This window comes from Lepeophtheirus salmonis, chromosome 5, assembly GCF_016086655.4.
Source record: "Lepeophtheirus salmonis chromosome 5, UVic_Lsal_1.4, whole genome shotgun sequence".
NCBI classification, from domain to species: domain Eukaryota; kingdom Metazoa; phylum Arthropoda; class Copepoda; order Siphonostomatoida; family Caligidae; genus Lepeophtheirus; species Lepeophtheirus salmonis.
In genome coordinates, this window is record NC_052135.2 from 42,126,835 (window position 1) to 42,153,460 (window position 26,626).

General features: G+C 29.9%; 1 protein-coding gene across 1 annotated transcript in view; it reads left to right on the forward strand.

Moving 5' to 3' along the window:
- The window catches only part of LOC121118452 (neuroendocrine convertase 1), a 36,913-nt gene extending 10,713 nt beyond the window's left edge, over window positions 1-26,200 (forward strand). Inside the window, exons 4-14 of the mRNA XM_040713035.2 lie at window positions 3,034-3,228; window positions 6,266-6,412; window positions 8,334-8,587; window positions 10,066-10,168; window positions 14,920-15,031; window positions 16,608-16,708; window positions 16,782-16,882; window positions 18,478-18,690; window positions 18,751-18,935; window positions 22,033-22,166; window positions 25,743-26,200. Coding sequence (XP_040568969.1) covers window positions 3,034-3,228; window positions 6,266-6,412; window positions 8,334-8,587; window positions 10,066-10,168; window positions 14,920-15,031; window positions 16,608-16,708; window positions 16,782-16,882; window positions 18,478-18,690; window positions 18,751-18,935; window positions 22,033-22,166; window positions 25,743-25,853 — 1,656 coding nt within the window. The 3' untranslated portion in view covers window positions 25,854-26,200. The remainder of the gene's footprint in view (window positions 1-3,033; window positions 3,229-6,265; window positions 6,413-8,333; window positions 8,588-10,065; window positions 10,169-14,919; window positions 15,032-16,607; window positions 16,709-16,781; window positions 16,883-18,477; window positions 18,691-18,750; window positions 18,936-22,032; window positions 22,167-25,742) is intronic.
- Window positions 26,201-26,626: the final 426 nt, after the last annotated feature.

Consider the following 26,626-nt stretch of genomic DNA (forward strand, 5'->3'; position numbering starts at 1 on the left):
TTTAACCAATATAAGGTCAATTCAGGATTAGAAATGAATCTAACAAAAACCGCCATCCTTCCCCTTGGATCTTGGAAGCCAGATAGTTCTACAATAATCGAAACTAGTAGAGTTCTACCAAAGGTAAACATCTTAGTCTTAGGCATCGAATGGACAACCAATGGGCTATCAAGAGGTAATTGGGTACGATGAAATATGATGATCAACAATCAGATCCAAAAATGGTGCCATTTATCTCTACAAAAACGAATTGATTTATATAATTTGAGATTTGTTCCTCTTGTATTATACAAAGCTACCTCCATTCCTTCTCTAGCAGAATTTGCAATGATGCATGGTTTAAGGGTCTCATCTATAAAAATTATATTTCTGCATTAAAGTGCCCAAAGTATATATATATTAGGCGGTGAGCTTTACCTTTTATCTTGTATAATTCCAAAATCTTACAAAAAGGTTGTGGATGAATTAGGTGTATATCCGTTGAGAGACTGGAGGGTGAATTTCACGTCCTCTAAATATTATTAATGGATTTAAATGGGAACACCTTTTAATAACCGGGATTTGGAAGTTTTTTCGCCTTTTTGCGTATATTCAGAGAATTTTATGGAAAGGAAAGCCTACTTATCATTCAGATTAAACAATTGATATAGTTCAGAAAAATAGGACCAAAATGCCTTTTGTTAATAATTTTGGGAATCCATTTTTATTAGAGAAGATAATCATAAAATTTTAATCATAAAATTTTAAGTTATCAGGATACGGGTAACCGGTATCCAACAGGAAACCAAATTGGAGGCATTTTTTCTCTAGCTGATGCCACAACCCCAATATCCTCACAGAGTCTGGATCTTTGGGCTTGATGACTTTCCTGATGCTGTTGTCAGCCTCACCAAAGCACACCACCCGATCATTTTGCTTGTTGTAGACGTGGTCTACGCTAAAGGTCTTTTCATCAGGAAAAAAAATTACCCGGTTGCTGTTGCGCTTCAGATAATTCAAGAGTTGTTGACTTTGCTGAAGAAGGAGTTCTTTTTGACATCGGGCAGGTGTGACCTCGCAATTCTTCTAAGTGACCTTCCTCCAGCCTTTGGGACCACCTTGTCGACAGTAGATAGATGCACTTTCTTCTTCTTGGCGTTCTGACATCTCTATCGTTGGGTTGACCTTAAAGGCATCAATGATGCCTTCAGGCTTCACTTTGGAGAGTCTTTCACTCTTGGGATTGTTCTTAAGGTTGTCCTCATCAGTCAAACGATTTCTGACTCGATAGACTGTGGCCTTGCTGACGTTTCAGGCCTTTATGATGTCCAAGGAGGTCCTCCTGGCACGGATTAATTTGCCTCCATCGCAACAAATACAGAATTTTTGTTTACATCATGTACATCAATCAAAGGCTTAGAATATAAGCAATGCAAAAATAATCACAACTTTAAGATTTAATCAACAACACCTACTCAAAACTGTATTTTTAGAAGGTCTCATTACTTTTTCTATTGCTGGTGTGTCATATAGGTAAATAAATGAGTGTTCTTTTGCAGAAAAACATTTCTTTATTTAATATATTCATTAATGATCATTTTATAAACTCAGCACAAGTAGTATTTGGTTCGAATGTAGTTTGAATCTTTACCGTTGTATGTACTTTAAATAATAAACAAAAACGATGGTAATTCATTTGAAAAAAGTCCCAATGGCTTCTCCGTTATCAATTAATTGTTATTCGACATGATGGATGAAAATGTAAATTGGATTAAATGAATATATATAGTTGTAATATTTATATTATTTGATAAATAACACTTAAGAAAATTATTAGAAACGGAGTTACATGCTCAAACGTCATTGTATTCGTATCATATTAGAATGCTGATGGAGCTTATAGTCCACTTGTTATGGTTCTCACAAATTAGTTTGAAATCCATTGGTGGAATTGATTGACAGTCCTAGATATACAGCTCCAAAGATTCGAGTCCCTTCAGTGAACTTATTCCATAATAATCGCAATCGCGTTCGTTTATTATTTAATTTATTTAAAGCACTACAACGGTAAAGATTCGAACCACATACTTCGGTGTTGTGCAAATATTTATTACTGAATACTATTTTTTTTTTTTTTTTTTTTTTTTGCAAATGGATCATTCATTTAGATCAAATGCCTTGGAGTTCCTATGCATTTAATCAAGTCCTGATCGACATTTATATATCCCGAGGTCATCACTGACTCTATAATTATATGAATATGTTTGTCATTGGAGTAATGTAGTAGATGATTACACTGTATTGTAGTATAAAAAAAATCAAATATTCTATAATTAGTTTTGGGAATGTGTCTGTTCGGCAAAGTGGTCATTGAGGAAAGTGACTGTTTGAAAAAATGGTATTCAGAAAAGTGTTCTAGAACCGTTTGTAAGAGTTAAAATGATAAATTAAATTTTAGAAGCACAAATTTACTAACGGGGCATTTTCTCTCTCCCAAACTGGAAATATTTTCAATCACAAAATCTTTTAATTGAAAGGGAGAGTCGCTAAGGTTTCAAAATTATGTAAAGTTTTTTAGAAATAAATTGCAAGTATATGCATGATAGATTTGGTAACCCAGCTTTAAGGTGCATTTTCTCTCTTTTTTTAAAAAAGTATTGGAAGATCACAAGACATTTATAAATGGCGTCCTTTCACTAGCAACTCTATATAACCTTTTATACTATATTATGAAAAGGAAGAAAAAATAAGAGATTAATTTTCCTCAGATTTAATTCATAATTAGATCGAGATGCACAGGAATAAATGTGTTATAATAAATTATATTTTTTGTCATGTTAAATGATTTATGAGTCAACAGACTCACGTAGAACGATAAATTTATCAAATAAATCTCCCTCATTGTAGGAATAGTTTATTCTTATATTTCTATAATACATAAATAATATTTATTCAAAGGTATTTAAATACTATGTACAATATACTTGTAAAACAATCAACTTCAATAAAACAACGCTGATTATAATAAACTGAACCATTATTATCTAACTTTAGGTTACCTACGCAGCCCAACTCTTTCACAAAAAAAGAGTCAAACGGGGCTTTATGCAGAGTTCTGTTAAAAAACGAGGAATAAATATGGATATATTGAGGATTTGGGATGAGGAAAGGCGGTCAAAGCTAGAGGATCTGCCTCTTCAGGCAACATTTATTTTCAATGACGAACTTTGGGATCATCAATGGTATATGGTGAGGAATCTTTGAATTTTTTCCAACATTTATATTGATATGTAGGTAGGGAAGAGAGGTAAGTATCAGACAGTTTATAATGACTTGCCTACCATTTCCATTGTAGCATTATACCTTTGAATACTCCATGTATTCCTTCAATATCTAAGCATCTCTGTACTTAATTATGCCATAATATTTTGCTTCCTTTTTCCGGCGCTTGGTACTTTCGCCTTAAACTATTTTGCCTGAAAAATATTTTTTCTTTAGGATATTTCACCTTAAAATGATGTTTACACGTCGAGATTGTTTATTTTTGTTTAAAATTGATGTTTCCTTTGAACCTTTTTAATCAAAATATGTAATGCTTATTACTATTAAACTCATAAGATGTTTTTTTTTCGGTTGGAATTATAATGGAGTTATGTCCCAAAATTTTAATGTATACATACTAGGGCTGGGACAGTACGAACTGAGGTACACCTTTCACGGTACACATTTCAGTACGGTATAATAGTAAGATGGTAAAAAAAAAAAGAATTAATGTATTTTTTGAAGTTTTTTTGATATTTTATTGTTTAAAAATTTCTTTTTCTGTAACAATAAATTATTCCTAAATATACTTAACTTCGCTAAAAAAACAAAGGTTAAATAATAATATAATTCAGGAATTTATATTTTTTTTGCAAAAAGAAGAGCTTGTCTAAATTCTTCGTAATTATACAAGACAATATCGCCAGCTGTCAAAATATTATTTTGCTTGATATATGTGTACCTGTAGTTGCGAGATATCGTGAAGCTAACTTGGCAATATTTGGAAATCTATTAATATCATCTATCTACCATACATCTGGCTTATCGTCGAATGGCATATATTTTAATATATTGTAAGTCATATTCCTTTTTTTGTATAAACAAATATATAAATTATTTTTAAATAAAAGGATACTTATGGATTAAATTCTTACCTCACTATCTAAACCTATTAATTAAAAAAAAAAAAGCTAAGATTCTATAATATCAAAATATTTAATACTCGTATATGATTATATATGTACGTAGCACACTGAGGGTAAAAACGTACTCAACTGAACTGCGGTACAACCCTGTACCGTACCAGTCCAAATACAAACTATAGAAATCTCACTATGTAATGAGTTCGTAGCAGAGAATAGTAGATAATCAAATTATTATTAAAATAAAATTTAGAATAACCAAGCACAACAACAATTCGAGCTGAAGAGATAATCACTTCTCCGTAGTTAATTATCATTAGACATGATGGATTTTTTCGTTTTAAGAAATACTTATGGATTAACATAATAGCATAATATGAAGTAAGAACATAATTCCATAACTCTCCAACAAAAATCAACCCTTTAATGGGTTTTTATAGTGAAGGGCATTAGATCTTTTAACTTAAAAATTAAAGGGAACATCAATTTCAGCCAAAAATAAACAATAACGACGTATACACCTCATTTATTTATATTTTGAGCCGAAATATTCTTGAGATAAAATGGCTTTAATGCAAAATTTTATAAGGCAAGATAATTTAAGGCGAAAGTACCAGGCACCCTTTTCCAATAGATCCCATTATTTAAAAGTATTATATTTTAATTATTTAAAACAAAAGTCAAGATAAATTGGACTAGGGGGTGTTAAAGTTTTTTAGGCTTATATTTGTAATCTTTGATGTAGTAACAATAAATAAGTAACGAACTTAAACGGATAACGACATAAACCTTTAGTTATTGATGGATCTTTTAATTCATAGTTGGAAAACATGACGCGACAAACACGCTACAAAATGTAGTATGAGTTTTAATTGCCATTCATTTAAGGTGTACTCTATTTAGTTGTTGTGGAATATTCATGTCCAATTTCTCACACCCTTCACTATCCTCCTCCCTTTCCCCTATGTTACGCAGAATCAAATATATATTTAATTTGAAGTCTGTAACTTTAGACCTCAATATGAATTTCCTTCACGGTTTTCAAATGATATCATAAAAAAAGCAAAAAGATACCTAGGATACTCACGAATAAATCAAATACCTATATTATTTAATACTTCGCTCATCAATGATAGGTTTCAGAATATAACTTTATCAATTGAAAACTAACCTAATTTGTTTGTATTTAGCCAAAATTAACAGTAATAGATGACTGACTAACTAACAACGATAACTTTCAATAGTGAAGGAAATGGTTTATATCAAATTAAATTAAAAAAATTTGAAAAATTACAAAATCATCTAAATACAAAGTTTAATATAAACTTTTTTTATTTAAAAACCAAATAAATTAATTTAAGTTGAGTAAAAATATTAAGGCTTTATGAGATTGATTTTCACAGTGGCCTCTATGTGAGCTACATACCCTTAGATTGTAGATTAAACATTCAAAAATATATAAAATGTAATTTGGCAATTCAGCTCGTAATGAGTGCGTAAGTGAAAACTATAGACATTTTGAAAATCATTTTTATTAGTACTCTGTTTTAAACCAGATGAGTGGAATCGTCAGTCTATTGAATGCAACAAATCCCAAGCTCATCGCCAATGCTAATGTGCTTGGTAGTGATTAGAGTAGAGGGATCCTCTCGATGACAATATGCTCATTAATTGCTTTCTTGAAGTTGTAAATAGTCTGCCTGCTGGTCTTTTTTGATTTTTTGATTGTGTTAATTTTTTTTTTGGAGGGGTGTCAATGCACGCAGCTTCTCAGGTGAAAGGAGGAATGATCAATTACTCTTAATGATTTTTCTTATTCCTCTCTTGCATAAGTGTGCAGATTTTAATTACGTAGCCGGTATAGGCCATACCACTGGACTCGAATAAAGAATCCAATATTATTTAATAATATTTTCTTGGGTATGTATTCTCGATTTCTCAGACTTTTAACTTATTTGTAAAGATGACATAATCAATGGACTAAATTAGTAATTCAATAGAAATTTATATAATATATACAAAATATTTACCTAATATTCAAAACAATATACTTTTAAATAACTTATTGTGTTAGCAGACAAACTGATCATACTTTCTTTTAGCAAGACACTCGGAGTCGATCCTCTCTTCCAGCGATACATCTCAACGTACTCCCAGTTTATGAAATGGGCATAACAGGAAATGAAGTGCGAGTTGTTGTTCTCGACGATGGTTTGGAATGGCGGCACAGTGATCTCATTGATAATTATGTAAGAACATACTTCTTGTGTACACTGTACAATGAACATATGTAAAAATATGGAGTATTAATACAAATTATATGTTTATATAGGATAGGGTGACCAACTTTTCTTTTTATATGGGGCTATTTCATAGAGTTATAAAATGTTTCATGTATAACAAGTTGAAAATCGACTTTAATTGAAAGTAAAATTTAAGAAAGAAAAAAAAGGAAGATTTTGTAATAAAAATAAAATAAGATAGAACATATATCAATATTTGATTCGTCAATGTTCTGAATTCAAAATATTACCCCCCTACACACAAAGGTCCAAGTATCCTCTTTTTAGGAAAACCAAAAGCTGTGATGGGGTTATCTTAATGTATTATGTAAATAAGTTCTGATTTTGAACCAGCTGTAACTTGTACAAGCAGGTTGTTACAAATGGCAACTAAAAGCATTAGTATTGAGGTTCTGTCTGAAAATCCTTGACCGATCTGAGGCCGTTATGATTTTTAGTGAATAAACTAATTCAGTCCTTTAAAACAGTGACCCCGCGACCCCCACTAATTTGGTCCGTTCTCAAAAAATAATTCGGTATACATCGATCAAAAAGATAACATTGGTCTTGATCAGTCTCACGAAAAAAAAAAAAAAAACAACCCGATCTGAATCGGTCTCATGCAAAATTCAGTTTTAGACCGACTCTATAAATTGTTTTTGATGACGTCATTTGTGTTTTAAAATTTATTACAAAGTTATATGTGTTGAGTACATTATATATCTAAATCTCATAGTTTGAGACAGAACGCAATCGGTCTATAAATTGACCCAAAAAATAGGTCCACGATTTGTGAACGGTTAAATTTCGATATACATACGGTCTAACCAAAATATCTGTTACAATTATATAACAGATCGAAATGAAATTATAGCAGGAATGTATACTTGTTAATTAAAATAAGGCAGTATACTACAAATACATTGCATTTTTTATAATCTGCTTCTACAAGTTAGAAAGTGTACAAAATTCACAATAATATCAGGCCAATTTTTTTTTCTGAGAATATGTTAAATAGATAAATACTCCTTTTTTGTGTTGAATTAGAATACAGATATGACGAGGTATCCCTGAGTTGTTTATCTATTTAGCACATTGCTATCTTTATTGTATCTATCAACCTTTTCATCAGAAAGGAAAAAAGGTCTTAAATCAGATGGTAGTTAGCCAATTCTTCCAAACCCTGGAATTATGATTCAATAGTTGTTGATAATTATTAACAACTTAACAAGAGTTCATTCTAATTCAATTCGTCAATTTCATTTCAGAACACACATAAGGTACAAGATGCATCAACAAGTGGCAAAAATACTCATATATTGTAAATTTATGTATTAGTGGAGTAAGGCCGTGTCAAATGTTTTAATTCTTGATTGAATATGATATTGTAAACATTTATATCACTATAGGGCTTTAATTTCTAATTTTTCAACTCTCTGAAGTGTATTGTAAATTATGTGTTTACACGTCAAAGTTTAAGCAAAGTTTGTTTTTGGTTTAAATAATAAATTCCTATTTTTAGTTTTTTGTTTTGCTTTTTTTGGGGATTACATTTTTTTTTTTTTTTTGGAAACATATGGTTTCTTGAACAAAAATCTCCTATGCATATACTAATGTTATAAACATATTTTGTTGAATTAATTATAGTTAGGCTGACTAAAAAGTTGCTGAGTATGGTAGAGGAACCATATGTACATACATATGTAAACAAATAAAACTTTAGAAATATCTTTTTTATTATTTTATACAACCAATGGTTAGTTGGTAAATTATGGATCAATGTACAAATAACTTTTTGAAATCAACTTATGATCCCTAGTATTACAATTCAAATTTGCCCTTGAACAATTTCATTATAATAAATTCACTTTCACCCATTCTTTAATAGGATCCAAGTATAAGCTACGATTTCAACAATGGAACCCTTGGCGATAATGATCCAACTCCACATTATCCCTCTAACTCATATGCTTCACCAAATTCCCATGGAACCCGTTGCAGTGGGGAAATATCCATGGTAGCCAACAATGATAAATGTGGTGTTGGCGTCGCCTACAATTCAAAGATTGGAGGTATTCGAATGTTGGATGGCACTGTGAATGATCGAATTGAGGGTCTAGCCTTGAAATATGCTTTAGACAAGTATGTATATTTCAGTTTTAAATATGATACTAAAAGTAAGTCCTGTCCACGTCTTATCTCGTCCAGTCCCGTGCCATTCCTGCTTTCTGCCATTGAAAAACATTCAAAACTTAAAAGCGCCCTCTACTACTCATCATTTTAAATAATATTATTGTAAAGTAGCTTAATTTACTTATTAAATTAGGATGGTAAAATTTTTGTGTATCTTTCATATAAAAGAATAGCTTGGCATTATTTTTAATTTAGTTCAATATAAAAATTGGATGTGATGGTCAAGACTGATTGATGATGACGTCCCTGGCCGATTTTTAAGAATATGTCATTTAGCACATTCAATTTCTACGGGACGAATTTTGCATTCTATTCGGACAGGTCTTTAAGATTTAGAACAGGACCAGACGTCAAAATTTTAGCACTGATATATCCCTACATAGTCATTTTAGGATTCGGTCGATACCAATTTGTTTCCCGGTTCGATCTTAAGTCATTTTTATATTACAATTTGAGACTGCGGTATCAGACCATGATCTCAAACTTAATTTTTTTCAAATAATAGAACAATTTCTTCGGTCTCAATATATGTCTAGCCTTGAAATATGCTTATTAAAAGTACATTAAGGCTTTTAGTTAATCATATCTTCATACATTTTAAATTAAGATTCGATTACTTCTATTTTTGTCCATTCAGTCTCAAATTCGAGATTGATTTCAACCAAAATTTAATACTTTTCAAATAGTGGAGCGATTTTTTCAGTCTCATTCCAGAAACTGATTCTACCCCATCCCATTTATACGAGTTGTACAGATACAAAACACTTAAAATTTCATATGACATCATTGTATTGGTGTTCACAATTTTGAAATAAAGATTGCTTCATAGACAATTTATCTAAAAAATCAGTCTAAACTTATTTTAGAAAAAGATCATTCAAGACTAATTTTTTTGTAGGACAAATTTAGATCAAATTTTGTCAAACAATTGAATAAATTCGGTCCAAAAAAAAATTATAAAGGTCTCAGATTGGTTTAGGATTTCCTGATAAAAATCCATATATGGAACTATAACATAAAACTCATTTTTTGAGCAAATTGACATATATTTTTACTTTTATATGTAAATAATTAATTCTCAATATTTAAGGACTAAAATTTTCAGAACAAGAATCAAAAACTTTATTTAGTAGATATAAGTTTTTATTAGCCATTTATTTCCTCTTTTATAATTGTTAATTTTAACAATGTTGTTTTATTCATTTTTGCAAACTCTTGGTCTAAAGACATAATTCAGTTGTTTACATATTTTTGAGTATATTAATTTCTTTAATTTAGGAAATCTAGGATGAAATTAACATTTTTGATTTAACTTACCCCCCCATATAAATTTGTCAAAATAAACATTTTTTTCATTAATAAAATATATATATTCCTAAAAATATCACATATTATGTGATTTATGTGGTGACAATTGTACATTTCAGAGTGGATATATACACCGCAAGTTGGGGGCCAACAGATGATGGAAAAACTGTTGAAGGTCCAGGAATTTTGGCTCAAACTGCCTTAAAACAAGGTGTTGAAAAGGTAAGCAATTAATGTAACCAAGGAATACTAATACTCTATACGTAGAACATAAATTCTTTTTTCACTTCCTTTTTTTTGACCAACTAAGTGCAATTTTTCGAGAAGAATATTTCTGTAATGAAAGAGAGAATTGAATCGAAACAATTGCGTAATTAATGTCTTAGAAAATACAATTTTTTGGTCGGATTTATTTATTTAGTATTATCCAAATAGTAATAAATAAATATAGTTCCTTTAATTATTTAAAGCATTCGTTATTTACACAATTATTTAAATCCATCTTTCTTTTACAATCAGAAAAAAAAATAAAATACTCTAGTGAAAGGTGGGCGACATGAACAGAAATTCAAATAATATTGAATGGCGCTGTATAAAAAAACCCAAATATTAACGCTCACCCTGACAAATTGAAGAATGTTTGAGACGAGAGTAGCTCAGCTTTCATGACTTTTCATAAAATGAGCTCCAAGGAGCTATGTGCTGAACTAAATAAATAATAGATAAACTGCGAGGTCAATCCTCAATTCTACTCCAAGTCCAACTAGGCCCTACAAATAATCTGTGTTCCTTTTTGTCTTTTATGCACTAGTGATCATTTTATACTTAATTATCTCTCTTCAAGAATAAAAAAAATAATGATGACAGCTTTGAAAAATAAGGTTTAGGTAGCAATAACAAAAAGAGGGCAATCTGCAAATTTCTTATTTTTTTAACCTCTGGAGACGACTAGCAGAGATGGAGTCATCATTTTCTTATTCTCTCCAATTGGTTTAAATTTGTGAAATATAAATTATTCTCAATTTTGAGCGTATTCACTTTACCAAATTGGAAATTTTAACTTTTATTTAAAAAAATAAAGATTTATCAATCTAATAAAAATAAATTATACATATTATGACTCAACTTGAACGAGCGCAGTTTTTCATATATTTATTCCACGTGTCCAGTTATACACTCTTCTTTTCTATCACACGAGGATGTGAATATTATTAGATTTTTTCAAAATATGCACCTAACGCTTGTCAAAAAAAGAGTTATAGTTGACAATCTGAACTGTGTAATGAATGATGTCCTTGTTTGAGTCAGAATTTAATTGAGGCTCGACATTATTACCTATGCCCTCGCTAGACACGTAGTGGTATTTGTATTTATTTTCTTTCTCTCATAGCTCCTTATAGCTAATCTAATAAAATATTATGACAAGCAGGCAGATTCTTCTCCCATACATACTCAAATTGTCAGGTTTAATATGTTCATTCTAGGTAATTTGACATATCGGAAGGTCATATTTTATACTACTCCAAACATTACAGCCTTTCACATTTTGTCTTAATTTGACGTTGAACTTATGATGTACACACTGTCCATTGAATCCTTTAGTTGGCCCAAAGCTATAATCCAAGTGGTGAAACGAAGACCACATGATCAATATTTGTAAAAAGTAGTGGTCTTGGCAATACTTTTTTTTGCCCACTAAGGAAGTTGAGTAGTTGAGTTGAATATTACTCGATAACTAACTACAGAGCTTCCATGAATCGGCACTTTTAACTGAATTAACAAGGTTAATTCTGAAAGGGAATAAACAGTTGTATTTGTTATGAGGAGAGATGATAAAATGACGTCATTTGTGGTACCAAACAAAGGGACATCTGAAGTGGGATTTGTATATATCAGTATTCGATCAGGAATCTACTCAAGGCTAACAGTTGCGTTTTGCCACTTTTTTTTAAAAGCTTTAAGTTGGTCCAAAAAAAAAAAAGAAAAAAGAAAGGAGACCATATTTCTTGATGTAACTCTTCTCAAATGAAAAAAACAACAATATATATACTTGAAAATTTGAAATCTTCTACATTGTTGATAGAAAAAAAGTTCTCATTGGTTAATCTACACATGCAATAAAATTACATCATATATCTCCAGATCTATAGCAATCATGGTATTTTATTTTGATGCAGTGTGTATTTATTGTAAGATATCGTTAAGTATGTAAAAATAATCATAGTAATACATATATACAATATATTTTCAGCGATGCCTCTCATAAAAAATAATCTTCTATTTATTTTTAAATTACATGCTTTTAGGTATTGTAGCTTTCCAGTAGAAACATAATTAATTGAAGAAAGAGAATTATGAACAAAAACTAATAAGAAAATAATTATAATTGTAAGCTAGAATCTAATTGCACCAATTAAGCACTCATCAGATACGTTTCATTTAGCTCTTAATATATTAAAGCATCACTTATGCAAAGTTTTTAGTAATTCAATTTGCTTTATGTAGATCTGTAAAGCAAGGTTTTAATCAATTAAGTAGAATGATTTACAATTTCTATTGTGTTGGTCATTATCTATAAAGGAGTGTATTTTAGTTCATTCTCACTTTTTTATAATTAAAATAACAGAAAATAGATTCCTTGAGACGTCACTGAGTGCGTTTTTCCCTTCTAAACCAATAATTATTCAAATACTAGCCGGCATTACTGAGAGTGAGCTATTAGGCATCGACAAATATACACAATTTGCTTTATTAATATAGATAAATATTAATAAAAGGCTTACACACAGAGTGTGCCACTAGTATTAAATCATATGATTTTTAGTTAGAATCAACTTTCAAACGAAAAATAAACAAGCTTGCCAGTTGTCGGATAATTTGTTTGTGAGATATGGTTATATGAGTTAAGCAGTTTTTGTTAATTAAAAAAAAAATGATAAAAATAATTTCATATGTTAATGATGCATTGTTTTTGGGGGAAAAAAATACTCTTGAATCCAAAGTTTGGCTTGATAAACATTATTATGAAGCTCTGCAGCTGCAAAATCAATAGTTGAACAATGATTTGCTCATTTGTCGACTGATGCTTGCAGTATCAAATGTAAGAACTACTAAAGATAAAAAGTTGTATATTACTAAAATATTTATATTAATTTTGGGATAAATAAACAACCCAGAGAAGTACTTGCATTAGGACTTAAAGGTAAATAACAGAGGATCAATATTCATAATTATAAAATGTATACTTTTTATATTAAAAAATATGAAAGAGTTTAGTAATGCACATCCTAGAAATGAACCTATCAAAGAGAAGAGTTAACGTATTTTGATATGTATTCACTGTACTTATACATAAAAATATTGAGTATTTTCACATATCCCTTGCACAATATACTTGTGCATACACGTACATAAGTATGTCTTTAATTATTATTTTTTTATGTTAAAAATATCTCTTAAGAGATATAAATCCTAATATATTTGTGTCATTACTTAACATTATCTTTTAAGTATGTAATCTTAATCTTTTTTCTTACATGATGTTATTATAGGTATGTATTATACAGGGCCGTTCAAGTAAATCCGGACCACATTTAACTTCATCCTGATCAATGAGCTAAGCAATTAGAGATTTGAAATTTTATTTACAAGTTCTGATAATACAAAAGAAAAAAATCATTCGATGTGTCCGCAATGTTTGTGAATTATTCACTCGATAAGAGGTCTAAAGTATTTGTAGGCCTAGACCAAGTTCGCAGGGGAGAATTTGTCCCTGTAATTGATGATGGAGGCCTTCAAGGAGTTGATGCTGGATTGTGAATTATCAGAAACCTTCTTTTCTAACTCTCCATGGGATTCTTATTGAAGAACTTAGAGGGTCAGGTGTGCTGGTCCCAAAATGGCACCTTATCTTCTTTCAACAAGTTTTGGGTCTTGCAGGCCTTATGAAAGGGGACCAAGTCTTGTTGAAAGAAGAACTCTACACCTATGGGCCAAGCTTTCATCCAAGGTATCACTTGGTCAGATATAAGTTCAAAGTACCTGTCAGTTACCACCCTCTCTTTTGGCTCAAAGAAGATAGGGGCATGACACATATGCTACTCCCAATGACTCCAAGGATCATTATCTTGGTCGCAAAGTTAGGTTTAAAAACGCGGGAAACGTAAGTTCTCTCTCTTTGGTCCACCTTATGTCCTTGTTCTGATTATTATTGAATCTGTCGACAGTCCATTGTTTCTCATTTGAATAGAAAATGATTCAGTTACCATGGAACTTTAGATTGTTCAGTAATTTTCGTCCGTGGGCAGCTCGGATGTCTTCATTTTGTCTGTAAGGATATATTTTTTATAGAGGCGGGCTGACTTCACCCTCAGGTCAGTGTCTAAGTTCGGGGATACTGTTTGAAGGCTTAAAATACTTACTTGGCGTTTTTTGGTAAGAGGGTTAATCGGAGTACCACAAGAGATACCTTCACGGCCCGTGTTAGTCCTATAAAGAATATGGTAGTGTCTTTTTTATCACTCCGGGACTTGTTGGCTTTTCTCTTAAATGTCTTCTTCTCCTTCCAGCGGGTGTAGAGGTTGTAGGATACCCGAACATCTTTTTGATGTGCACTGGGCTATGTCCCGTGCAAGCAAATTCAATGATGGTGTTCCTCTGGGTCTCTTACATTGTAAATTGAATTAAACGTTGCACAACTAACTTAAGCTAACGCTCAACCTCTCACTTCAAAATTGAAATAATCGAGTTAATTGCTTTCCTTATTGTTCAAGATGTAGATACAGATTTCCAGATTTACCTGAATGACTATGTATATAGTAAATTTGGAAAAAAATAATTCTTTTGTTTGAAAATGCATTAAATTGAATCACACGCTCACAAAATTTGTCAATAATAGACAGAATTAGCGGGGTTTAATTGAAACATAAAACTTCACTTTAAAATCTAATGTAATTTCATACGTCCTTGTTTAGGGGCGCCGAGGAAAGGGTTCCATCTATGTCTGGGCTGCTGGAAATGGTGGTGTTCATTCCGATAATTGCAATTGTGATGGATATACTTCGAGTATTTATACAATATCCATTGGTGAGTAAAAAATTAATGTTCGCCTTCAAAATGAATTTTTTCTTTAATAATCGGTCGTGTCAAAGTAAAAAAAATCTAGAACAAAAACAATCCAGAAAGTAAGAAATTCCTTAGATATATTTATATACTTCATGAGAAATAAAGGCCTAATATTTAATAGAATTAATAAAATTTATTATTAGTTTTATAATTGAATTTTTGGAATGGGTTGAGATACCCAAGAATGTTAGGATAGTTTAGAAGAACGAGTTCTTAATAGAATTGAAAATCTTTACGAGACTTAAGTTTTTTTATAGACGGATCTGGATCAATAATTTGGTACAAACTGTGGTTTCAAACTGTGAACCGATGTCTTATTTTTTTAAATAAAGGGTCATACTAAATAAATATCCTTTTTTGTCCAAAAATAAAAGGTAAATGAAGATTATTTGCTCAAAAAAACAAAACAAAAAAACATCAAATAACTATTGAAGATCAATTTTATGACAACATGGGTCCAGACCACATTAGTTCGGTAATACAAAAATGAAAAAATCTCATTGCGGTTTAAGATTTCTGCAATGAAACCCAACACAAGTTCTTTAAAAAGTTTGTGATTTAAGGTCAATTATTATAATGTGTCATTGGTCAAATTTTGTTAGTAATTTATACATCTTAATTTAATTTATAATTAAGAAAATTTGAATTCTTGATTTTATTAAAATATAATAATTTAATACAACTTATTAGGTTGGCAATGGAAATATGAAATCCATTTACGTCCCCTTGTCTTTTATTTTTTAAGAATTTCTTTTTGGCTTTAATATGGCTTCTTAATAATAGAATCTTAAACCCTCTAATTTCATACAAATTATGTTTGATTTACCTTGGTTTTTGAATCCTTGATTTGATTATTTTAACAACTTTTTGGCCCAAAAACTTTATGGATGCAAAATTGTATAATTGAATAGAAAAAATGCAACTTTAAGTGTTGTTCATTAGAAAAGTGCTAAAACCACGTATTCTTTGAATAATTATAAACTTAATTTTAGAGGTGTTATCTTTATAAAACCACTTATTGTTTTATAGAAATTTGCAAGAACAGTCAGACATTTACTTTGGATGTGTAATTTTTTAATTCTCTTGTACATACCTATTTTCTTAGTGGGATTAAAAGATTAATTGTGACTGAACAACTATTAAGGGCAAATAACAAGGCCTCCTTGGATTAATCAAAATAGTTTATTAATATTTGATTAATTTATTATTTCAAGGATACCTATTAAACAGATTTATTAAAAAAAATAATCTTGCTTTTATATTGACGAGGTTCAAATGACTTTCATTTTAAAATTATCATTATTATTGAAGCGGTATATGTAGCAATCAAAAAAGTGCATTCAGTTTCATAACAATGCAATAAATCCATGATTAACATTATTCTTTTTCATGGATATGTTATGTTCATCGTAAAATGTATATATCTGTGTGCATCATATAATCATAGGTCATTTGATTCAAGTAGTACACAATCAATGCCAATTTTATTTTATTTCCCATTTCAAGTATGCATTTCTTCTTTCATTTATGTACATAGGGAGTGCATCTCAAAGAGGGGATTTCCCTTGGTACGGCGAACAATGCTCTTCGACACTTGCATCTACTTTTTCAAGTGGAGCTTATACTGATCAAAAAATCGTAGGTCTATATATATTTTTATATTTCATAGACCACAAAATAATATTTGTTTCATATTTTTTATTTAATTTAGGCAACAACGGATACGAATGATACATGCACTGTTAGCCACACTGGCACATCTGCTGCAGCTCCCCTGGCAGCAGGGGTTATTGCCTTGACCTTAGAAGCAAAGTAAGTAAATTTGTACATTTTAATAATAACAATAAGTAAGCAATCGATTGTATCAAGGAATATGAGGCTGTCAAGCATATTCATCATAGATAAAGTTGTGATGTAAAAAGCAGTGTCATAAATTGAGTTATAAATTATACTACCTATCCATATAGTTAAAAAAGAAACAATAACTGACGTGGTAACCCTGACAAGTTTAAATATTTATATAATGGAAGAAAAATAGTTTAGCTGTCATTACGTTTTATTTGACTAGCTGCTAGAAGCTAGGAATGGAAGGGCATTATACAAAAATCTCACTCCGTATGTCACAAGGACACATTGAAAGTATTTACTCCGATGTTGATCTTTAATTTTAAATTCAATCCATTACAATGACTCAAACCTATAACTTCCCAACAAATCCACAGGGTTCTTATCAGCATTTATGAGCTCAAACCCTTAATACTTGGATGTTTTCTTCTTAATAATTAAAGATATAATTATAAAAATAACACTGTTTAGAGTAGTTTACGAAATACAATAAAAAAAATAGGGGTTTCTAGACAATTTTTCATCAAATTCATTATGAAAAGTAGCTCAAAAATTAGAATAGATATGTTGATTCAAACAACAAGCTCTTTTATTTTATATATTTTCCCTTATTAGTTTTCTGAACTTTAATTAGTGGAATTTGAATAAGTTCTTGTTAATCTGTGAACAATTATCTACTGTTATAAGATAATAATTCCATAGTTGGGAAGGATTGGATAACTACTACCAACTGATTTTGGGCATTTTTACTATTTTTTCTCTAAAGAATTTTTTAAGTGGCATTGCTAGAGACAATACAAGAGAGAACCAATTTTCACTAGACGTATGTAAGACACCTTAGAATTTTGAAGACAAGATGCTTCAGTTTTGTAAATTATACTAAGATCTATAAAACATCGAGTCACCCTATTTGGGTACATAGCCTTAAATTAAAAATAATTCAACACGTCTGAACATGCCAATTTTGGAACAAAAGTACAATTTTTTATTATTAAAGCATTGTATAAAAATGTGTGTTTTTATTCTTCTGAGCAAAAAAAAAATATATAGTACTAAATTTATGAAGCAGTCTGCTTTTTAGCTTCTTAATTATAAAATTAATCGTATTTTTTATAATTTATTTTATAATATTTTATTTGAAGCTTACTGATCATATAATTTTACTCAGTGATTTAAAACTTAAATCTAGCTCAACAAAATAATGAAGAATGGAATTGAACGAAAACAATCTTCCAATGAATTTCTTAAGTAGTTAATTTTTTTTATTTATTAAACTATTTTATTTATGTAATCGAAATAATAATTAATATAGAAAGTTATTTTTATTACTAAAGACATTCATTAAACGCTTATTTTAATTCAACTATCTTTTTAATTCCATACCTATTCTACTAATAGAAAATATAGAAATTAATACCCTTTAGTTGGTCAAAAAATAAGTATGGATGTCAAAACTGTGTTTTCTATTTAAAGAGTATTTCATGATTTATTATACTTATTGTCAGTAAAGATGCTTTATTTTACTGATCTAACCTGATTCTTTGCAAATTCCGTTTGAGTAGTCCTAATCTGACATGGAGAGACGTACAGCATCTCATTGTCTACAGTTCATCAACAAATGGTATTTTAAAGAACAAAGGATGGGAATTAAATGCAGCAGGTTACGCCTTCAACAGTCGCTTTGGTTTTGGTGTCATGGATGCTGCAACGATGACAAAGAATGCAATGAAGTGGAAAAATGTTTCTCCTGGGCTCTCAAAGACTTATTTAGGACAGTAAGTCATAATATCTTGGCAGAGTCGAACCAATTTAACATTTGCTGTTAACTCTTTCAGACCTGGAAATCGAGATCTTGCTCCTGGTTTCCCTGTAGAGATACTCTTTAACATTGGTTATGAACGTCCTCAAAGAGTACGATCTGGAGACGATCAAATAAAATATTTAGAGCATATACAAGTTGTGACAACAATTAAGTACGCAGTCAGAGGATCATTAGAAATTGTTTTAAGGTCCCCTCAGGGTAAGGATTCAACATTAAAGACTTTCAGTTGTTGGTGCCCACAACTCTTTATTCCCATTTTGTAAGTGTTCTTTTTTTTTTGGGAGGGGGGACGGGGGAGGGGAAAATACATACAGGATCCGTCACATGTTTTTGGGAAACGATGTTTTTTTAAAGTATTTTTGCAAATATTTTAATTTCCTTCACTTTTATTAAGCAATCACATGGTTAATGATGCTTCTGTTTTTGTTTTTTTTGTTCAATCCTACTCCCGCTAAAGTGAGTTGCAAATTTGTCATTTGTCAAAATCCCAACGTATATTCTTGAACGTCTTAAAGTTCCTTAAATGAAGCAACAACAGACATTGAGAAAGAAAAAGGCCGAAATTTAAATGAAATAAATTGTAGAATTCTGTGCAATCAGCTGGATGGGGTGACCTAGACGAGAAAACCATCTGTAAATCGGGCCTAGGTGTGAGGAAGAGGTTAAAAGTTGTGGCATGGGGTTGATGTTGTTTTTTCAATGACCAATTAATACATTTTTTGTTATATCCCCACAATACAAGTCATTTGGGATTGAAACTGCCCTAAAACGTATGATAGATCCTTGTGTATTTAATCAATTTCCTCGAAAATTAGACTTATAACAAACTTAATTTTGTATACGTACTCATTTAGCACTATTTAACAAAATTCAGTTATTGGAAAGCCTGCCATCTGAAACTCACATTTAGCATTGTTATTTAAGTCGTAGAGCACGAAAATGACAATCAAGCCGATATAGGTCAATTAGATTACTAATAAATACTAATTAAGTGCATTGGAAATAAAGCAGATTAAAATTGAAATAAATCTCCTATTAATTACTTATTACAGTTAATCAAATAACACTATTCAACAAAATTCAGGTCTTGGAACGCCTGCCAGCTAAAGTCCACATTTATTAATAATTGAGCAATACAACAGAAAAACGATCTTTAAAATTTTCACTTGCAGTAGGTTTGGCCTTTAGAGTCTTTTTTTTATATCCCGTTTTTAGAGTATAATTATGATTCTAAAATGAAATAAGTGTATAGATGAAAATTAGATATAATAATAAGTGAAATATAACTTTCCAGAATTCGAAAAATCAAATATTTATTAAATTTTCTTGAATACAATTTAAACAAAATGGGTCTAATCATACAAAAATCAAGTAAAAAAAGGAGGATTTTATTTGGAAGCTATTTTTTTTCTCATAATTTTTTAATTTCACTAAATTATAGCTAAAACTATAGAATAAACCATATGTTAAAACTTAAAAAGATTTGCTGTCAAAGGAAAGTTTGGTTTTGATCGATTTTTTTTCAGTTTAACTTTTAATTTTCAATTTTTAAGTTGATTCATCTTTCATTTTAGTTGATTTTTTTAGTGATTAGAAACTTTTTTTATGAACTGTAATCATTTATTCTTCATATCCTCCAATGTTTTTATCAATTAATTTTAAATTTTATTTTTATCTATATACATCTTTCACGTTGTTATATGTCTCTAAATCGAAGTTATACCCTAAAACGGGATCTTCAAGAAAAGGGGTCTAAAGTCCAAACCTATATCGGTTGAAGGTTCTAACAGTCATTTTCGTGTTTTTTGGCTAAAATAACATAATAAATATGGGTTTCATCTTGCGGGCAAAAATTCATTGCATAGTTTAATATATGAAAATACTATATATGAAAAACTATTTGTTGATATTGATTAACGATAAAGATTTTTTTATTTCTTATGAAGAATTTACATACATAAGCTATGTAATGTGCTTTTCATCATTATTGTCTTCATTAATATATTATCCCACATACAATTTTTATACTTAATTTTATCTTCAAAATTTAATAAGAGCCCTCTAATATTTTATCCCGGAAAATGGAAAACACATATTACGCATATCGCCAATAGTATAAAAATTGACGCTTCCTTTGATTTTTGAAGATTTTTTTTTGTATAGACAAAAATTGTCTAAATAAAAAAGATAAACAATGAAGAAATAAATTCAAGATGTTTTTATACATACAACTGTAACCGGTATTACATCAATCAGATAGTCCATTTCAAGTTTTTCGAATACAAATATATTGTCAGGGATCTGTAGAGCCTTCACAATCCAAGAAATTTGCTTAAAAAAAGGATGGGTGCATGCTCATACCGCTTTAAAAATTCAACCTTGCTGTAAGAAAAACTTTAAATGTTGTATGAGACATAAACAGTCTCCTCTCCTCACTTTTCTTTATAGGAAATATTTGAGAGGAAGGCAAATGAAATTTCTAGAATCAGCAAGAACAACTTCTTTTCCTAGGTTAAGTCATGTAAGAACCAAATGCCATAAGAAACATTGTGTTTGTATATGGTTAACAAAGCCAAGGGAGGCCATTTTGGATAACATTTTTTTAATTCTTTTTTCCAGACTTAAATCTTCAAAATGTATAAGGCTTTGTTAATTCACTCATTCAGATTTGTCTAATTTTAAAATTACATGGGAGTATTATAAAAAGCCACCCTCTACATAACACTTTTTGGATGGGGTAATAAAATAAAAAAGCTAACTTTGGCAATTTTTAAGGCCTTTTAGGTTGTTTTCAAGTATGGTAAATACAGTTTTAATGTAAAAAAAAGAGCTTTCAGGTCCAGGTTTGCCATTTTTAGGCTTCTTGTACCGTTTCAAAAATGATGCTATGAGTCAAAAGTTGTGTTTATATATTTATTAATATTTTGGTTTATCAGTAAAAAATATTTAGTACCCTGCCCAAGAGGTTATCAATCATTTGCAGTTTCCTTTTTATATAAATAATAATGTTCTTCTTTTTTATTCAACAAATATCTTTCAAACTAAGTTTTTATTTTGCTATATTATGTTTGATAAAACAGAGAAACCAATAATGATTGGACATATTTTAGACTCATTAAAGCTTACACTACACCAATAATAGTCTGAGAGGTCTCAAAGTTTGCCAAACTCCTTTTTTTTTGTTCAAGTAGAAAAAGTCTATCTTCTGAGAAAAAATATATTTCCCCTTAAACGGGGCAGTCTAATATATATGTATGTAATATATCTTTATTATTGACAACAACTTCTTTCATAGGCACAACTTCACAGCTCTTAACAAGGCGGGAAAATGATAAATCCGATGCTGGATTTAAGGATTGGAGTTTTATGAGCGTTCACTTTTGGGGAGAGAATCCTGAAGGGATCTGGGAGTTAATTGTTGTTGATCGAGTAAGTAAAAATTTTGTTAGAAATTCTTATTCATCTCTTAAGTTCACCTCTTCAGAAGTTACATTTTTGAACTTAAAAACTGAACTTATACCATAGAAGACATGTGCAGAAGTTTTAGAAATCATACTTTGAAACTCTTAGTTCTTCCCAAAAGCAAAAAAAGTATCAAAACGAAGACCTAGTTATGCATAATTGTACATATTAGTGGTCTACGTAATACTTTTTATGGTTTGCTATAAGCTTTCATTAATATAACTCTATAGCTAACTACGTATCCTCTATGAATTCGTCATTTTAATTGAATTAAATAGATAAATGGTGTGAAGGTAGGACAAGTGACATGTACCCTGTAAAAAAAACCCCTATAAAGTGACATCCTTTATGGTATAATTAAAGCAAAATCTAGTGTCGAAAAATTATATAACATAGTCAAGAGATCTGCTCAACATAACAGGCACGTTTTTCCACTTGTTTTATAGCTTTGATTCTTCCCACTATGAACTTGTCACTAACGATAAGAGCACAATTAATTTTTTGTACACAAAGAGATTTAAAAACAACTACCCCTCGATAATTTTATATAAAATATGATAGCTCTGCACTTATCCATTTTCTTAGTATCTATCAGCATTTCTATCAAAAATTCAATTAGTTGGTAGCTAGCCAAATACATCATTCTTTCCTACACTTGGATAATTTTTCATTGAATAGTAGGTAATTGTTTACGGCATAATGACAGCTAATTTGTGAGTAAACAATTAATGTTTAAAACCTTAATACAAAGCAAAAATATTGAAAATCCATATCTGACAAAAAAAAAGAACCATTATCTTTTTTGATATTTTAAAGATATCTGATGATATCATTAGAATTTTCAAAATAGTATACAATAGTGAATGAATTACAAATATTTGTAGATTTCACCGTTCAACAGCAAAAATGGTTGAAGATCTGTATATGCTCAGCTTAGTAGAGTTTGATCTCTAGGTTACAAATATACCCTTATTTTTTCTCTGGTAGCCTCACAGTTTTCACTAAAAAAACCGTTAAGTTTTTTTTGGGGTTATTTTTAAGGTTGACAGCTTTTAAGTGCTTGGTATTGAAGATGGAGATAAATTATGTGGATATATTTCAAGACCTGTTGTTACAAAATTCAAAAACTATTGTTAACCCTAAAATGCTTTTTTTTTTTTACTCTGAAAATTTTTTTGCCATGTAAAAAACATATAAATGAGTAATATAAAGTCGAAAAAATTATTTTTGGAAAAAATTATATAATAATTGAACAAATTGCATATTTGGTACAAAATATAATATGATTACTATTTAAAATAAGGGATAGTTTGCTTTATGAGATCATTTCCGTACTCCAACAGTCCTTAGTACTGAAGCACAAGACATGACAGGACAAATCCCGAGGTACTTATCTAGATCCCAAATATTAAACTCGAATGGATTGCTAGGATCCTGTTCTACGCTGTAATCTATTTATCCTGAGCAATTTGATTGAGAAACGTTTCAGTCAAAAATAACTCTAAAAATCATATGATGTTTCTCACACTTTTATAATAGATGGAAGATCATCATTTCCTTTGTATTTACTTTGTTTAACTGAAACAAACAATGATTTATACTTTCATTTCATTGAACGTTTATCAATTCTAATAAATTTTGCGCTATCATTTATTTTATCGAAACACTAATTGAAGCAGTAGGAGGAGAAGACTAATCGAATTCACAAATTTATTCAGTTATTGTAATATTGCCTCATCTATCAGAGAAAACGAAGTCAGGATCTTGAAAACTTTCGTTATTATCATCATCACTAAAATGTGATTCAACTTTATCCAATAATGTATTAATCACTTCATCAGTAAGTACACTTTTATGTATCTATTATAAATAATAATAAAAATTAATATCCCATGATATTTTTTTTAAATTTCTGAGATACATAAAATGTATACAATATCATCATAATTATGTTTATAGTACTTAATTAATGATATAATATTTTTAATTTGTTACATTCATATTTGATAATATATTTCATATTAACAATAAATTAATTGGCAACATAATAATAATACCTACTCACGCTTATGTGCAGGTTCGTTGTAGATCTAAAATTAGTTTTAGGTATATTTCTTTATTTTCATCCAGAACAATTACATACTAATTACAATTTATAGTAATTTAAGACATGTACTAAACACATTTCTAACACAATGACATGAAACTTTCCACCAGTACCACTTTTGCATTGAATTAAAATATAATTACTGATTAATCAATATCTGAGACTTTGCAGATGCATAAAAAAAATAATTTTTTAAAGGAAATCATTTAATTAAGATTCCAAATAATAGTTAACTTTTTATTGTGAACTATGAGTATAATTTATTTAGACATTCATAAATTATGACTTTATTTCAAGTTCCCTGGCTTGTACATATTCTCGTTGTACATATGACTCGGTACAGACCCGTAGTGAGTGAGGGATTCCAAAAGACAAACATTCAAGGGAATCCTCGTAGAAAATCTTCACAAAATAAAAATCCTAGTGGCCAGGGGCAGTTCAGGGGGGTTTTTGTTGCCAGGGATTCCTTCCCACATATCCATTCTTCTTCATTGAGGAAAAAAAATCCAAATTCGGGATCCTTTTCGCAAGAGGGATTTCATTTCACACTTTTTAAGTTCTACCACCTTTTTTTTCTTTCCTCTTTCTCTTTGTTTCTTCGCCTTTCTTCTCTTCTAGTTAGGCAAATGGATTTTTCTTATGAAATCAATTCAAAAATGATTGTTATCCTTAAAATATTGTCGTGTTCTGATCTCAAATTAACAACGATATAGAGCGTTTTTGGGAAAGCTCTTTTTTAAAAGACTTTCAGATCAAATGAGATTTTTAACTTTCTTTATATATTTTTTGAAGCTATGAATGAGCCTCTGAATCAAAAACAACTATTTTCAACTTTAAACCAAGATAATTTGAGCTATAAGTATAATAGATACATTATAACAATGTTTTTTAAATTTTTTTACAATATGCATTGTAACATATATACATAATTTATCCCTATATTCTATACCAAGCACTTACAAAAGCTTTGAACCTTAAAAATAGCCGAAAAACAAACTTTTGGTCTTTTTCTGAAGGCAATGGCGTTAAAAGATAAAAAATAAGCCCATATTTGGAATCAAAGTATCAAACTATACTAAACTTAGGATATGCTGTTCTTGAGCTTTAAAAGAAGTGTGATATTTATGGATAGTGTTATCAAAAGACATTATTTTCGAGAAATTTAGGCTCCCCGGAATTACAGTTTTCTTTCCATCTCTAGTTATATGTACTTGAAAAACAAATATTATTAATAAGTATCTGAAAAAAATCATTCACGTTTATTGACTCTTCTAGAATTATGTTTATTGTTTAAAAAAAGAAAAACCAAAATGAGTTTATCTTCCATTGATTCTAAATTGAGAAAATTTGGTGTTTCAAGCTATTGAATGTAAAATGTATTTTATTTGCTATTCGATTAACCCAGACCTGATTAAAGTTTGTTCAATTTTCCATAGGGCTCGGAAATAGGAAGTGGACAAATAATGGATGCAAAACTTATACTTCACGGTGTTGCAATTCAACCCTCCTACATGAAGATACCCAAGAAATATTCAAGCAAAGTTTGATAATTCTACTACCTATCATTCTCAAATGTTCAAGTTCATTATTTAAGAATAATTATGTTCACTGGATGTTCGATCAAAAATCAATCTCAATTACTGTTGTTATGGAAAAAACTGTCTTAAGTGTTTACGTAATTACAAGTGTATGGTTATAAGATGTAAAAAATCCAAGAATAATCATAAAAAACTACGTTCCTCCTGTATACATGCCAAATCATTGGATTGAAATCATTATATATTTCTGTAATTGAGAAAATTGTTTATTTTCCTACTCTACTGTGTATGTACTTAGCATGCTATTTTATACTTGGCTGATTAGATGTAGAAATAAATTATTTACTTGTTTTCAATTGAGATTGAAGTATATTTGTACTTTGACGATTTTATTTTTAAAATAAACTTATTTTATTGCCTATTACCGCACTTTTACATAATATCATCTTAATTTGATTTTAAACAATAAGTCACGCATAAACCTCTTTAAAGATAATTGATGTGAATTTATTAGTTAAACAATAGTGCAATATTATATCATTCAGTTTTTATACTTTTGGGGCCACAACAAAGAAATCTATTTTTTACTTTGGTAGTTTCATATAAAAACATTACGAACTTATTGGGAGAGGCCTAACGCCAGTTCTTCTTTGGTTCCTAGGATTTACGAGAATGGTCTGAAAAGTTTCTGGTCCAGACGTGAATATGGCTACACTTGTAAGTAAAAGCTAGTTACATCTATCTACCATCTATTGACAGTTACTCCCCAAAGTTTCAGCCAT